Source organism: Trachinotus anak, unplaced genomic scaffold, assembly GCF_046630095.1.
Source record: "Trachinotus anak isolate AG129_WGS33_773 ecotype Australia unplaced genomic scaffold, CSIRO_AGI_Tana_v1 ptg000018l, whole genome shotgun sequence".
In the NCBI taxonomy this organism is placed as follows: Eukaryota; Metazoa; Chordata; class Actinopteri; order Carangiformes; family Carangidae; genus Trachinotus; species Trachinotus anak.
This window is the reverse complement of record NW_027273869.1, coordinates 16,110,469-16,127,876: the sequence shown is the minus strand read 5'-3', so window position 1 is coordinate 16,127,876 and position 17,408 is coordinate 16,110,469. Positions and strand designations below refer to the sequence as shown.

General features: G+C 42.4%; 1 protein-coding gene across 10 annotated transcripts in view; it reads right to left on the bottom strand.

Annotated features, from left to right (window-relative positions):
* The window catches only part of ppp1r12a (protein phosphatase 1, regulatory subunit 12A), a 49,097-nt gene that overhangs the window by 25,005 nt on the left and 6,684 nt on the right, over nucleotides 1-17,408 (bottom strand). For all 10 annotated transcript variants that reach the window (XM_071502024.1, XM_071502018.1, XM_071502015.1 and 7 more), the window contains exons 2-3: nucleotides 4,138-4,268; nucleotides 836-954 (exon numbers count right to left, since the gene is read on the bottom strand). In XM_071502024.1, coding sequence (XP_071358125.1) covers nucleotides 836-954; nucleotides 4,138-4,268 — 250 coding nt within the window. The remainder of the gene's footprint in view (nucleotides 1-835; nucleotides 955-4,137; nucleotides 4,269-17,408) is intronic.

Sequence of the window (17,408 nt, the reverse complement as noted above, 5' to 3'; positions counted from 1 at the left end):
TGCCAAGTGCCTTTAAACACTTGGATCATGAGTTCAATGCGACTGTCAAGAGACGCAGTCAACCCATTTTCTCAAGGTTGCTCAGGATATGAGAAGATACACTTTAAAGTCAGTGTAAGCCAGTGCAGTTGAAGACATTACATATTACATGGAGACTCTGCATCTTCTGACCCTTATTGTAGATGCATGTACATCAAGGCTTACATGAGTGAAACACTTGCATTTCGTACCTTACTGCATGCAAACATTAGTGTGTGAATGTTAGGTTTTCTTAAGGAACGGCAAAATGTGCCAGAGAGAAGGCGAAGCCAGCCACCCTTTATTAGTGAATATGAGCTGAGGAGCACCCCTCTGGCCCGGGGCCAGTAAACACGTCTGTGCGTGGCCTCACTCCATAGGAGACGGCCTTTCATCATCTAAAGAATGCCCTGGCCAAAAATAGAAAGACTCGACTTTTCAGTTTTGAATTATCACATGACGGCCCAGAAGCACAGCTGGATCGCTTTTCGACATTATGTAAGTTTTCTTCAAGCAAGTGAGTGAAAAACAGCAGGTGAATGACACTCAATGAGAATTAGGATCCTATTTGACAACATACTCATACATGCATGAAACACACAGGGCCCCTGCTGCCTTTAACACACTTATGACATCAGGACTATTTCGAGATACACTATGATTAAGATGGATAACATGATAACACTCAACCTTGGAAAATCTTCAGATTAGATTGGCTCTATTATCAACTGCTACATCTTCTTGAGACATGATTACACTGCAGTGCGTTTCCAGGTGGCGGGCGGGGTGATAAGGACCAGTGTCTGTATTACTGTACCTTGTCGGTTGATCTCATTCTGCAGGAGCTCCTCCATTGCCTCCTCTTCAGCAATGTCCAGAGGTGTCTCACCCTCACTATTCACAACTCCTACACTGGCACCCTGGCTAATGAGATACCTGCAACAAAAGAAAAAAAAAACACACATAAGACAATTCAGACTACAGGCGGCAGGATGTTTTTGAAAACAAAAAAAAAAAATTAATTGTAAAAATTTTGCACTTTAAAGTTCTGGGTCAAATTCTAACCTTTGACAGGGTGAGAAGGAAAGGATGTAAAGGCAGGTGTCACTTCCTTTAACTGATGAGGAAACAGTTGAAGGACGGGAGCTTTGTAATGTTGCTTTTGGTCTAATGCCAGCATTGGCTGACTCTATAGCACAGTCTGCATCTCCTGTTTCACCAGTCACATGCTGGCAATGCCTCTCACATATACTGGTATTCACCAATTACATTAATTACAATGACTAAAGTGCATAATTATCTGTTCTATTTTAAAATTGCCAAACTGCTGCTAAAAAGCCCCACATGCTGCACGTTAATATGAATATGGTTCCATGCAAGAAGTAGTTGAGAGAAAGAGGCAGGATTATACTGCACAAAAGGTAGTGACAAAAGGCACGTGTTCAGTTAATAAGGTGCCAATGATACATGTGCTGAAAACTAAGGGTACATGAGACAAACAATGTGTTTAAACTACAGAGGGTCTTTCTCAGGTTGTGCAAACACAGTTAACAAGACACACCTAAGACATAAAGACAAAGGAGCCTGGATGAGGAGTGGCACAGATCCAGACAGGTGTGAGTCACTCTCCAATTTAATTCTACCAATTAATGAATTATGAACAAGATGTTTATCTGACATTCAACAGTTAAATTCTGCATTTTAGCGCAAAAGCTGTCTTTGCTGTTCCTCGTTTGAAGTATTTTGTGCAACTAACCAACTGCAGAGTAGACAATCTGCTTCCTGTTTACACTGGCTCGCACATGCCCAGTGTAAGTGAATGGTTGTGTATGTATGTGTTTTCAGGTGTGATTGTCTGGATAAAAACATAGTTGTGTGGACGTAGTCTGATATAACACTGACAGTTGGGAGTATACTGTGTAAATAAAACAAGATAGTTGAGTACACAGGTGATATTTGTGGTGACCTTCATACGATTTTAAACCCATTATAAATAACATCAAACACCCTAAATAAGCAGTTAACACTGTGTCCGTGGCTCCGTAGTGATTTAACCCCTTTACACGTTTGTCTCCCCCCAGCATTGATTCAAGACCTTTTAACCATTCAACAGCAGCTTCTGCTTCAGCTGCTTCCAATTAAAGCTGTGGTGAGACTCAGGCCCTTCTCATTAGGCCAACACACCACTTGAAAGGCTCTCAGTACTCATGACCCCCCCTCCAACCAAATGGCACTGACTGCACTTACATTTAAAATTCTATATCGTCTTGATTGGACTTTCTATTCTACCCCTTTTGGGTCGGCTTTTGCGGCACGGCGTCCGACAGTGCACTTCTTAACTGAGCCTACCATCAGGCAGCTGTGGTGACACCAGGGTCTGACAGATGCCGCGCTGCTTTGCTGTTCCCGTAACTGTGAACGAGGATGCTGGGACTAAAAATGGGACTCGGAGCTCGCCACCCACATCAGGTTCCTGAGTTTCTAACCATGACATGATGTCTCCATTACTCACCAGTATCAGGCCAGCCACTTGACCTTTTCATTCACTAAGTGACAACAAAAAACTTCTTGTTTTCTGTAACACTAGCTCAGTGCTGATGCTGTGTTCATGAGGCCAACTGAGCACAGACTGGCAGTCTGAGAAGTTAAAAACACTTTTTTTAAATTTTTATTTTATCCAACCTTTATTTAAGCATCTATCTAAATGCATTTATGCATGTGTATACAGATGTGTATGCATGGCATCTATCCATATACTTTCGGTTAATGTAATATACTGTAGACGTCCATTTTCTGGCTGGTGCTGATTATTTTGTTCACTGTTACACCTTGTGCCTTTTTTTCCCCTCTCATCTTTCCTTCTCTGTCTTGGTAGAACCTTTTGTATTTGTGTTACTTGTTTGTAAAATTGAAAAATGACAAATCAAATATTTTTTTAAAATAAGAAAATGTTCAAATGAAGCAGCTAATATTTCAGTTGTTGATATTTTAGTTTAATACTGCCTATCAAATATACCTGTCAGCCAGGTTGAACATATGTGTGTTTATCTCTCTGCAGCCTGTTGCGCTTGTTACTTTTTGGGAAAACATTATCAGTGGGGAGAAATCTGTAGCCAGGTTCCTGTAATGTAGCACAGAAGTAAAGCAGGTCACAGCACACTCCCAATATGCTGAACAACGAGCACAACCGAGCTCCTTCAGCCCCCTTCAGCCAGTTTAAATATCCTCTGATAACATCGGTGTTGTGTTCTGTGCCCTAAGAACAGTCGTCTTACCTGAAAAGGGCTAGGGGGGCAAGAAAAAGCCAGATTGCAACTCTATAGCTCGATTCCAGATATAGTTGCTGACCCTGATCTCTGTGTATTTGATTACATCTCTAACAGTGTGTGTCTGTTAGCAATCTGATGGGCTGCTGCTCCTGTCAAAATGTGACGAGAAGTGTGTGCTACTGACGATGAAAATGACACTTCTCGATTCTAGCATTTCATCTAAAATGTCACTGTTGGCATTTCTAGAAGAAACATTCCCCATTTGTAAATTTTTTAATGTTTATTCCATGATGATTAAAAAGGAAAATAAATTATATATGCAGTCAACCACAGGAAGGGAAGGGATTTCATAGTGATCCATGCTCATATGCGCAACTTTAAATGCCCACAGATACCAAAGTCCCCCTTTATTGAGCTGGAAAAAACTATAGTTAGAGCCATACATTAAGCCCTGCACAGTGGGCATCAATCTTGCTAGCAGCAATATAAAGGCAGAGGTCACTAATGGGGGGCACAGAGAGGTGACAGGGTACTGCAGACCTCAGCTGGAGCCCAGCCATGTCAACAATGTCACTTTGTGCTGCACAAATTAAAATCAAGTGTATAGTTGCATCTGGTTATTTATGCAGCCGCCTTACAAACCCTACTGCTAAGATAGCTGCACTAAAAAATTTCAGACGGAAAGGTTTAACAAGCAGAGCTGCAGTTACCAAAAAAAAAAAAAAAAAGTTTTCTGAGAATAAACTTCTTGATACGAAACAGGATGCAAGAATGAGTTTGCAAAAATCAAACCTGATGAAACAGATACTACTGCTTCCTACAAACTGAATACAGGCCCATCAGTACTTACTCGGCTATGTCTAGGTATCCGCAGGAGGCTGCAGCGTGGAGGGGGATCCAGCCCTCGTTGTCAGGCTGGTTGATGCTGGCTCCATGCTCCACCAGGAAAGTCACCATGTCAACATTGTCATCTATGCATGCCTGAGAGAGGGGGGGGGAAGGAAGCATTGTAAGGCCACTGTTAAAAAGTATAAAGCATGACCCGCCCTATGTGTGTACACATTCATGCAAAGGCATACACGCACACACACACACTTATAAGAGAGGGATTGGCTGTGCCATAGTTACAAATAGTTTGCAAGGAATCGCACTGTGTCTGATAGATTGCCACGTGCACGCAGCGTTATTGGGGAATTTTGGCAGCTGGAGCGTTCCCAAAATGCCTGCACATAGCAGGGGTGCTTGAAATACCACACAGTGTAGTACAGCTGACGGGGGCGTTGAGGTGCTGGGCCTATATGCTGCTACTCACTGCAAAAAGTAGGAATTCATTTACACTTTCCAAACCTGCTTTCACTTGAAAACTTATGTGCGTTAGCCAAATATTTCCTCAAGCGTGATAAATCAAACCCCAAAAACACACACACACACACACACACACACACACACACACACACACACACACACACACACACACACACACACTCTCCTGTTACATGGAGCAACTGATGAATCACTCAATTAAATCCACATCTGTGGTCAAACAAAAAAGTTAAACTGGTTTTCCTGCCAGTTCACTTTGCACCCAGAGTTTGTCCTCTTCATTTAATCAAGTCTAATCATTAGGAACTGTGCCATTCGCTGCTGCTGCTGCTGCTGCTGCTGGAGACGTGCTACAGATGTCAGACATCAGGTCTTTTGGTTAAAGACAGGAGGCTGTCCCAAACAGGCATCTCATTCAGTGTGGGAGGAAACTGGAGAACCTTCAGGAACATCTGAATACAAGTCAACCATTAAGAGGCCTGTATAAAACTAAACCTGGGTCGCACTTAGGGCTAGGCTTTCTGCGCTGGGTGAACTGTCAGACAGCACAAGCCAATAGATGCAGGTTCACTTTATGATATTTTAGCAGAACAGATTTCCTGACTGTAATTTCAGTCTGGACATCAAAACGCTGCAAAATAGAAAACCACCCACCAAAATATGAAACACTGATGATCCGCACATCCTTTACTGTCACCAAACAAGATCGCAGCACAACAAAGAGCTCTCTTCTGAGATTGAAGGTGCACTGGTGTAGTTCCCTCGTGGGTGCACAGGTGGTGTATGCACCCACTAGGAAACTGCGCCGTACTTGTGAAACCTCCAGTTCAGCAAACCAAACCATAAATGACTGTGAAGTGAAAGTGCAAACAAAAGCGATACCCACCAAAATAAAAAAGCAGCTTCAAGTGGGAGAGATCTAATTTAAGATCTTCTGACTCATGAGGTGGGAGATGTTGTGATTTTTACCAACATTATGAAGCAGAATTTGCTCCAGGGTGGGCGTACAATGACTTCTGTTATACATTTTATCAACACTTCAAGTGGGGGTTAATGCATAAAGAAATTTACATTTTCATAAGATCTCTAGATCTCAGTCCAGGCTTTAAATGAAAACTATGTTATTAGGCCCCTGAGAGTTCTGTATGCTCTGCTTTTGTAATCTTTTCTTTTTGTTTAAAAAAATTCAGTATGATATGAATTTACATTTTTGTGCAAAGCCACAAATGTCCCCCCAAAAAGTCTGTTTTTTTAGCTGTGAAACTTCTCCCACAATGACAAGCCTCCCAGGACCTTCTCACTGTTAGGCAACACTGCTAACCACTAATACCCTTTTCTCACCAAAAGCAGGAATAAGCGAGTTTTTAAAAACGCGGGTAGACCCACTAAACTACCAGCCGAGTTTGCAAACTCTTTTCCACAGCCAACAAAAGACTGATGTTAGCAGACAGGCCACATGTCTGGGTGAGCATGATCAAGTAAATGTTATATATGATCTTTTAAGGTGGACACAGTTGTATACTAAATATAATAAAAAATAGAATATAATGCATATTCTGTCAAGGAGGTCACATTTCTGCTCAACATTTAAAAACAACAAAACTGAGGAGGAGCGGCAGTGGAGAGCCTGCGGAGCGCTTTTCATTCAGGACACACGCAGGCTCTGAGGTGAAGAAGTCACCCCACATCAAAGACACACAGCAAGGTGACCTGCAAAACAGTGGTCAGAAATAAAGTGCTCCAGTGTATCTGCAGCGGTCCAACACAACCCAAACAAAACACTCCACTGGTTAAAAAAAAAAAAAAAAAAAAAAGAATCACAACTTCTCTGACAGACACTCGTAAATGATCATCAGAAATAACCACTTCAAATCCACAACAATCACCACTTAGCAATATTAAAACCAAACTTTGCCCCCAACCCCTCCCCAACATCATTGAACACTGTGCCTTCACTGTCCTCGCTCTCTCTCTCCTGGGGTTGCTATGACAACAAAAGCGTTGACAAGGGAAACAGATACACATGAACACACAGCGGCCTCACGTTCAGGGCACACGACTATCTGGCTGGAATCCTTGTCCAAATTTGGGCCGTTTACAACGCCGTACATGGCCAGGGATGAAGAGCGCCTGCAAAGGCCTCACTGAGCTTATCTGACAGTGTGTGCGTGTGTGTGTTTGTGTACGGTGTGGTTTGGTTGTGTGTGTGGCTGCTCAGGCACTTTGACAGAGTTTCTTCAGGTGCAGGTGGACTTCTTAACAGACTGTCTTTATTACGGGGCAGAATGTTTCTGGAAAAGTGCAGTCTGCTGCTCTCGTCTTTTCGTGAAACGCCACCGGCATGGATTTGTTCGTTAGACGCCATCGTCATGTGAAAATGATGTGGCAGCTTGAGGTCCCTCATCCACGCCCACAATATGGTCTCATCAACAAAGACAGACTTGTGGTTCATAGCTTTAAAAAAAAATAAAAAATCGAAGACGGGGACACAGGATCAGTCAGGCCAGATTTATTCAGGTGTTCCAGTCAGTCCTCATATAGCTTCATTTCTCATCATCATATTGACGGCAATCACTTTAGCTCTACTACAATGTAATTATGAGCTCTGTGTATTTTCCCCTAGAGGGTAGAGGCGGACGGGTGCTTATTTTTCCACATTTGGCTGCATTCAAGAGTCACCATGTTGCTGTGCCTGTTCCCCAGAGATTCATTATAATGCTGTTTACTTTCTTATGTGATTCAAAATAAAGACGAGCGGCCCTTATGGGCAGCCCGTCGAGCGCGCTGAACTGGCAACACCGAGGCAGTAAGTGAAAGCAAGCTGCCCGGCTGCGAATCAGTGAGTTCGTCTTTTTAGAACAGACTCTCTTCCTTTTTTTTTTTTTGGTTTTTCCTTTCATTTCCCACGAGTGAAAAACCAAAAGCTGACAACACAAAAATGATGTAAAGCAAACGCTTAAAACTAGATTCATTTATTAAATCACAAAAATTATTGATTAATATGACCAACAGTCACTGTAGTATTTTCCTTGTGTTTGAGTATTAACTTAAACAGAAGATGTAAGGTTATATAAAGATATGAAGCAACGCGTAGCATTTAATCAGTTGTCCTTTGTAGTTTCTCTGAGTTCGACTTGATGCGTCAAGGACGTTTAACAAATGGTCCATTTTGTCTTTTTTATTTGCGACTGCTGTAAAATTACATGAAGCTGAAATAAAAGATTGCTGCAGCTTTCTGCCTCTAATCTAAATCCTCCCCCACACACTTTTTATCTCTTCAAAGTCTTCTCCCTCTCTAAGAATGGAAACAAGCCCCTTAAGGTGAACGCAGCGCTGGCTGTCTCCTCCCTCCTTGGTGCGTCACCAGCCTTCCTCCGCTGGCTCCTCCCAGCAGCTATTGGAGTCCAACAAAGGTAATCCCTTAATGGCTGTAATTGTCTGTGGCTGACAGGTGCCAGAGTTACAGCCTGCGTCAGGCGTATGTGTATTATAGTGGCCAGAGGGGCAGATTAAGAAGAAGAGAAGAGGAGAATCAAAAGAAAGTATCATAGCATCCATGATGTTTTATTTCTAGAGCTAGGCCGTCTCTAAAAGCCTGTAACGCACCTTTGAATGTACTAATGAAGGGGGGTTAACACACTCCTCAACCACAGACAGACAGAGAAGCACAGTAATGCATTCACCACCATGGTTCATATCAGTCTACAGGGACAAAATACTTGATATGTGACAGTGGGCAGAGTGACTGAGTCAGACAGTGTATAGAAGGGGGATCTGACTATTAATTAAAGTTATATAAAGAAACACTGTGGGCTTAATCCTGTCTCACACATCACAATCAGCCCCCAAGTGACATATAGGACCTGTGCTGAGCTCGCAGTGAAACATTCAGACATGTAGTGACTCACTCCCGAGCCGAGACGTTGCCATTCAAACCTGTTTGGCCAGTGAGAGAGGGGGAAGAAAGGAGGCCCTGTCAAGCATTACGGCTAAAAGATGGTAACCGGTAAAAAGGTTGAAAAAAGTAGGACAAAGAAATGAAATACACTAAACCTACTTATATGTACACATATACATACACACACTGTATTGCAGGATTTGTATTTGGTCCAGACTGTGTGTAAACAATGAGTGTTTGTCTTACACATACAGTTTGCTAGACAGGTCTACAGGATGAGTCCTTGCTGCCATTTCAGATAAAAAGGTACTCTAATGGAAACTGAGGCTTCTGGGAAGTTGACGTAACGGCAAAAACAAAATCAAGTGCTAAACTAATCAATGGACACCGGATACTCCATTTGATTGGTCGATAAGAGTTTGATGTACATTGTGTGGCCTGCATCTGAAAAGAGCTCTGTTTATCCATTAGGCTTTGTGTGTTGTGGTTAGCAAGGAAACCAATTTAAAAACATGTTAATCGCTAAATAGAACTTAATTGGAGTTGAAAGATCGAAACCAAGGGGAGTCAGAGGTCCAAGATCAAGAGAGATTTTCACTGAGGGGGTCAGAGAGAAATGTTGTCAGTATTGCAGCAGGTCTACTGGGGAGAAATGGCAGTGCTGTGAAGCTGAGACGTAACTCCACAGGCGATCTTGTGTTTATGCTATAGAAATGCACAGTGCAGTGTGGGATCTACTGTAATGCTCCGGCAGAGCTCATTTGATCATGTAGGTTGTGACAGACCACTTAGCATCTTGTTTCACAACATAGGGCCGCTCTCACCCATGGTCTTTTCCAAATCGACAAAACATTAGCTCTAAATCACCAAACGTGTCTTCTGTGTTTATGGGCTTGTGCACTCTGGATGGGAGCACATTAAAATAAACAGCAGACAGACGTCACTGGAGGGTCGGCCTGTATTTGTCAAGAAAGAACCGGCCTCAAGTGGCACTTTGTGAAAGAGCAGGAGAGGAAAAAAAACCTGTCCCCTGAGTCAGCCGAAGCTAATGTGGAGCACCTGAAGGAAACAAGACAAACATACACAAAAAAAAAAGGAAAGCACTGTTGGTATAGGGAAATATTTACATCATCATGTCTATCCTTGGTAGATAAATACCAGTCATAAATGTTGGCTATATGCAAATATCTTGTTGGTGTTTTCAGAACAGTGGAGCTTCACTTGTCCAACAAATTCTTAGGAAATAAAGAGTAAGCAAAGCAGGACCATGTACATATCTCCTACTCCACACACTCATCATTTAATTGCACCCATTTGGGACTGATTATAGGCCCCAGCAACAGATTAACTTAATAAACTTTCCTAAGCCAACAGTGATAAATATGGAGAATATTAAGACAGAAACAATACAGTGTCCATCATATGCATCAGTTTAATCCTGAAATAATAAGGAGGAATTAAAGCCCTGCTCCCTACTAGCCTTGCAAAAGAAGATGGGCTAAGCCATTCCTCGGAGCGGCCCAAAAAAAATGCACCCATGACATGCACCGAAGAAAAGATCCCGGTCTGTTGCCATGACAACAAAGCCAAAAAGAGAACACGGGTTCAGGCCTCGTCAGGCTTTTGTAAGAAACATAAATAAATAGAGAAAAGACTTCATTTTAAAGCACACAGGGGTTGCTCGGACAGCCCCTGAAGGCAGCACAAAAAGCAAACTGCTGTGAGACAACATCAAAAAAACGAATGTTGAAAGGGGGCATCTCGAGGTGCCATCTTTATTTTTTTAACATCTTGCAGGCACGACTATTAAGTGTTATTGGAGCAATTCTCATGACCTTTTATGGCAAGAAAAAACAGATGTCTTATATACAAGCGCTAATACTACTTATTATAATCTTCAGTTTATAGAGTTCAGTCAAAACACACAAAGACATAGATAGCATAAAGAAATACAAGACCCAGTCAGGAGATGTTTAGCTGTGTGTTCAGTGTATACAGCACAGTTACTTCCTTTTTATGCAGAACAGATGTCACATTATGGCTGTAAATAGACTTAGACTAGATGACAGCTGTAAGAACTATTTTCGGTCACATTCGCATTTTTATAAAACAGCATCTTGCAATGTCTAGAAAAAAAGTTAAAAGATACAAATAAAGGGAAAACCTACAGGATGCAATGATAAAACCACACCAGCTCACCTTGCTACAAGACTGTAACAACTCACTGTCCGTGTGCTTTCAATTCACCCAAATTTCCATCACAACTAACTCAACCCATAAACACAGAGGACAATTACATTATTCTGAAGTTTTGCACCACAGACAAGTCTGACATCCCAGACAAAACCCTTTAAAAAGCCTCAGTCTTCCTCCTGCTATAGTAAAGGGGTATAGCTACTGTGTGTATAAGAAGGGCAGGTTTATTATCTAGTGGGCCATCGTGCAGAGAGCTCCGAGCTTAATTTAGCAGCACTCCACATCAAGGAGACACTTGAAGACCCCTCCCCTCCTTGACTTCCTTTAGTATCACCCTCAGATGGCCAACTCAAGCACCCTGCAGAAAATTTGCTGCTGTGGCGCCTGTACTTTTTACCACTGAGAGTAGCACTCAGTGGCGAGCCAGGCAGCTAGGTCCATTGTGCTAGCAGCTATTCTGCTTTCAATGACGGCGTCAATAGTGCATGCCCGCAGTAACACCCATGACTGACGACAGTGTGCTGCGGTGGTAAGGGACATCATGAGAACAATCAGACGGTGCCACGGACGAAAACTAAAGCCGATGCTGCTGATCATTAACATGTTCATGTAAACTGTAATATCAGACATGTGCTGTTTGCTTCTGAATCACTCAAATGAGCTACTGTAGCTATGTTATGAAAGTGAAATGCTAATTCAGTGTCAGCCAACTATTTTGATACTGTGTTAACATATGGAAATATTATCAGCCCAATAAGGTGCGTCATGAGAGTATTTTTATCAAGCCGAGTCGCAGAACTGATTAATATGTATTTTAAGTATCAGTCAGAGAGTGCAAATATGGAGGCTGGGTTTATTCTAATTATTTTAATAGCTTCTTGCGCCTGGTTTACTGAAGGAAAAGCAGCTTATTCTAATCACACCATTTACTGCCCAGTGAAAGCATGCTTTAACTTGGGCACAAATATAAAAGCTATTTTTAGATCTACCTGGTTTGTCCCCGTCTCAGTAAATGAGGGGGTGTCTGAAACTTACCCACAGAGTGAACTCTGCTGTTCTCTGCTATACCTTAAATAATGATTCCTAATCGTTATATTGTTATTAATCCTTTTTCACCATGTCCCACCCTGCACATTTAACCCCGACTGGTATCCAGCTATGCAAAGCTTTAGGTTTGGCCTTTACTTGCCAACAGAGACGAATGGAATTTTATTTGAGGCGCTCGAAGTATTGAGAAATGTCATTCCCAACTCAACACTAACATGTCCTTTCAGGAACAATGTCCAGATTCCTCTGGATAATTCACAGACATCACTGTCAACAGTTTTCATAAAGACAAGTGAACTTTCTGATGAAAACTCCCCGCACAGACGCTACAGTCACTAAATGTAAAACTACAACAGCAACAAACCAAGAGATTATCACGGTGATGAGGGGAACTGTTTGGCTTTGGAACAGCTGTTCAAACCCCAAACCCACAGAGGGCTTGAGTCACTCTCACTACGATTGTGACGAGGACCTTGGCTGGGCTCGGAGCACCGACACAACCACAGGGCACTCCATGCCCTTTAAAAAAACGTGGTGTGTGGAGAGGAGAGATGATCACTCCCATTCTCTCTAAGAAAGCATTAAAAACAAACTCATAAAAACAAACTCTGATTCCTTATTTTGGTTTCCTCACTATGATCTGTTACTTTCGGTTTTTCTCTGAAGTGTCATGTGGAGGAGTGAAACTGCCGTAATCTCTGTGGTGAGCTGGATGATGGCTGAAACCATCTTATATCTGTCAGGAAGGCTTGAATATTATCTATGTATTATGGTGTAAGGTTTCTCAAACATTGCATGTACAAAATGGAGAAAAGAAAGAGGCTTGTTGGCTGACAGGATTGGTGCTCAGGGCATCTACAATAAAGCTTAATAACACAGGACTTGTTTTTTTGTTTTCCCTCGATGGAAATGACCAGTTTTCTCCCATATAAAGCAACAGTATGGACAACATAGCAGCCTCTTCTGAGGCTCTGAACCGGCCTCTCTCTTGCCTTACGTCTCTCCCTCCCCCTCTAGTAGTACAACTTCTCTCTGAAACCACCTAGCCAGTAAGCAGCAAGGCCCTGGACTAGCATACCAGTGGAGAAATTCCCAGATAAGTAATACTCCTAGCCTTGGGGCTTCAGGCATCAGCACTCTGGCCACTCCTCGTGGGCTACGTCATCGGCTCAGAGGCGCGCAGCCACTTCCACAAAAGGAATTCCTTCTTACCGCCTGCATGTAAGTATGAGTGCGTTATGTTTCTGTGTTTGCATGTGTGTGTGTTAGACAGATTAGCCCAGACGCAGAGAGGTGGGGTGGAAGAAGTAAAAATTTAACTGGAAATACAATAAACCACAAATGCAAAAGAGAGGAATTGCATGGTAATTGCTAAAACTGCATTTGCAAAAAAAGACTATAGGATAAACATGATATACATGTGTGTGTCTGTGTTTACGCCTGAGACAAAGAGCTCACAGCTTCTGTGCTATTGGCAGGGTTCAGGAGGCTAGAAGGTACGAGGGGGAGGGTTAGAGCGCTGCAGGGCGACCAGCTGGGTCCCTACACTAGATGAGCTCTGTTGGGAGCTGTAACCAGACTACGCATGCATGCACGCACGCACACACGCACGCACACACGCACGCACACACACACTGCCTTTGCCTTCAGTACTCTAGCTGCTGCTGCTGCTGCTGCTGCTGCTGCTGCTACCGAGGACGACCATATATGGCCCTGGGATTCCCATGGAAAAAGGAGAACGGGATTGAGGAAGAGGGGGGAAAAATGCCGCCGAGATTGTAACTGTATGTTTCACTTGGGCTTTCGCTCAGCAGCCAAAACAATAGCCCCACTTGAGAGCCAAGTTTGTTTCCATGTGAGGGGTCCAAAGGCAAGAGGGGGCACCAGGAGGGGAGAGGCAGAGAGGTCAGATAGCCACAGAGAGATGGCAGAATACAACCTCTGTTGATATTTCCATATAATAGAACCCTTATGTGGAGGCTACTATACAGAGGACAGAAGATAGCTCAGTCAGCAGTCACTGACAGTCAGTCAACTAAAGAGGCATTGAGCAGGGTCCGCAGTACACCCCCTCCCCTCCTCCCCCAGTGTACTGGCAGTATGTCACCGTTCACGCCAGCAAGCACTGAACCCACGAGGTTAAATGGACAGTGTGGATGCCAGGGTCTGCCCTGCAGCCATTCTACCAATTTATAGCCATTACCCGCACAAGTATAGACTGTCACTGTAAAACACAACGCCTGGTACGTCGCTAGTCCGCTGTCACACAAAGACCAATTCCACAATGCTGATTGGACTAAAATAACCACAGTGTAATTTACACCACAGCTATAATAATAACCTACTGACATGTAAAAAGGCAGATGAACGTAAACATTGTATTACTTGCTTTTCATCTGATCAGCAGCTTTACAAAAAAGACAAACCTGTGTCCACAGCAAGACTTTCAACCAGGTGTGAACTTTTATTCAGAAATAGCAAAACAATGATATCGTGATGCAATGTAGACCCCACTCATGTCGATATAAGAAATGATACACAATTTAAAAAAACAAAATATCAGTTTCATTCACAACACCATGTGTAAAAAAAAAAATTTTTTAAAAATTATAAAGCATATGCTTGCCTGGTTTTATGTAAACTACCAGGAAAGGTGGCGCAGATGTACATGTGTGTATGTTAGGCTAGCGTCAGTGATAAAAGCAGAGGGAGTGGAAGAAGGAGGCTCACTAGTGGAGCCTCAAAGAGGAAATGAGAAAAATAAACAGCCACTTCCTGTTCCTCTCTGGCCTGAAATCTCCAAAACCCTGATCCCTCCTACCATCACCACCTCAGTAAGGAAAGACGAGCAATACCCCCCATTCGCCCCCCAGGTTCTGGGCCTGCAAACGGACAGCAACTGGCCAAACAACCTGAATAAGACACACAGGGGTATGGGTGCACATTTTAAGCTAGTTCCTTATATGATTGTTAGCCACATTAATGAGCAATAACCAGTAGCAGCTGCTGAAAACACATGCAGCTGATGCCTCGCTGATGAAAAATAATGTGCACCAACTTTCTGGACTGTCAGCTGATATGATTTATATCCAGTGTTTTATCGCCCAACTATGATTAATCAGTCATCAATTAATGACTGAATGACATTTAGTTTTGATCATCAAAATGCATGAACCTGAATTATTATTTCTCTTTCACTCAACATGAACTATAAAACACCAGGTGCCTGGATCTGGAGGATCATTTGACTGGGTCTTGGTGCTGCACTGTAATGAATTCGTAGTTCTCTGTACAGCAGCTTGAGTGGTTTTGGTTCATTAATTATTAATTTAACAGTCTATTAACATATCAGCGTGATTGGACTCAGTGACCTGACTTTCATGCTCTATAAAACATGGAATATTGTCTGAGGTCATTGTGATGATTTAATGACTGTTTTATTTTGAAATTATCCTTATAACTAAAATTGTATAATTTCTTTTACCCTTTTTTGAACAAACTAAGGCATTATTATTTCCTATCACTGTCTCTAGTTCAATCTGTTTTTAAATAGAATTAGCTAATGCTCATATTAACCATTTGTTGACAATATTTAGTATGGCATTTGCAGGAAATGCTCCTTCACCTGATTTTAAACCATTTGGGATTATTTAAAAACATGAAAAACATATCTACACATGTAAACATCAGCTCCTAACACACACAAGGCCATACTTGATTAAGTCCATTTACATCACAAGTCAAAGTACTCAGACTGTCGAGGTCCAGGCCCATTTACTGACGCTGCTGTTTATCTGCAGGAAGAGTATCACTTGCATGCGCTTACTCACGAGAACACTAATGGGGAGGCATCATTCAGTCTTATGGCCATGCATGGATCAGCGCTAAAAAAAAAAAAAATCAATGCCAATCAAGAATAAAGTAAGAACATTACACTTAGAGAGGCTACATTGTGTTAGCTTAGTATCTTATCAGCTGATATCAGCTTTTAAAGGCAATGCTGTATCAGTATAACAGCATTTTTACTTTCATATGCACCAGAGAGCAGCATGTCTGAAAAGCAGAAAGGTGAAATCATGAATTTAGTTGCTGGCCAGTTGTTCTATAGCTCTGTGACAGGTGGAAGGAGCAACTTTCCAAACTGAAAACGTAAGGATATCATGTTCTGTATCTCCGGGCTTAACAATAACACAAAGTCTTGATTGTGCGTAATGAGACAATCACCACGTTCACCTCTACATTTTGCCTGCCGAAGATGCAGCCATTTTGAGAATAAATGGAAAGAATGTAACCTCACCCTTCCACAGACAACAAATGGACATGCGCTCTCTGCCTTAATTGTACTCGCTGCTCTGTAAGACAATGAGGAATTCACAGTTTCTGTGTCCAGGTGTTCTCAGTTCAAAAACAGCTCATAAAAAGCACTCAGTGTGAGGCATGTGACTGCCGCCAAGCAAACAACAGCGGGATGGCTTGAAGAAGACCTGGCTTAAGTAAAAGACAGACACTATCTGCCACAGGGTGAAAAAAAACAAAAAAAACAAGCTGAAGTCATCCCACAAACATTTCACAGCAGCTCAATACTATGCACAGTTTGGGAAAGTGGGGGCAGAGAGAAAAGGAAGTGTTTGCCATTAATCTGTTACAGCACATGGCAGGATGCTTTACCAATTTATCTTATACAAAAATCTAAACAGGTAATGGAGGCCATGGAGTAAAACAGCTAAATTCTAATGTATGGTGATAAATACACAGTACAAACTCAACATGGAGGCTTGTGGTTTGAAATCAACATCTCATTTTACTAATTCAATATAAAGCAGCACTGCTATGGTTTGGCAATGCAAAGGCTAACATTTAAAAACTTGACTGACGAAAAGGTGTGCACATGTGCAACATGAAATTGGCTTTTGAGCAAGGTCAAGTCCGCGTTCGTAGCCTTGCAGTCTAGTCAGCGCAGCTCATGTACGTGGCAGCAGGTTTACTCTACTGAGGAATTCTCCTTACGACCCCAGGTGAACCAGTTCCAACCTGCAGCAACGCTCATCTGAAAAACTTCAGAGAACCCTCAACCGCCACGGATCCTCTGGTGGGGATGCCACTGGCATTTCATCCCCACTATGCACATTCATACATAGAGTTGAGGGAATCTGAACAATAGTACTTTCTATAAGGCCCAAACATTTAAAATATAATGAATCAGGAAACATACACCATCTTTCAGTGAAGACAAATTTAATTTACATGAAACCCTGACTTGATATGTGCAGTTGCTATAAATGGTTCTCATTTTTCTTGTTCAGGTTATGGTTCCAACAAGTAACTACCTTCACAAATTGACTACAGTTTCAGTACAGTACAGACCAGTCATTCCAACCTTACACAGTGTCTGTCTATTTTCAAAGTCATACATGTTATCTTGAAACAGTGCGCAGGGAAACAACACTGACGTGTCACAATCAGCAGATGACCTGGCATGTTGCAAAGTACTGGCGCGCAAACACCACAAGGACTTCCTGCTGTTGATTATGGGGTTGGTAGGGGAGGCTGAATGAAACAGCAAGCGAGGCCAGCCTGACAAGGAGAGACATGCCAATTATATACAGGTAAAATATACATGTTCAGGGGCTCCACTTCTAAAATTAACACAGCCATCA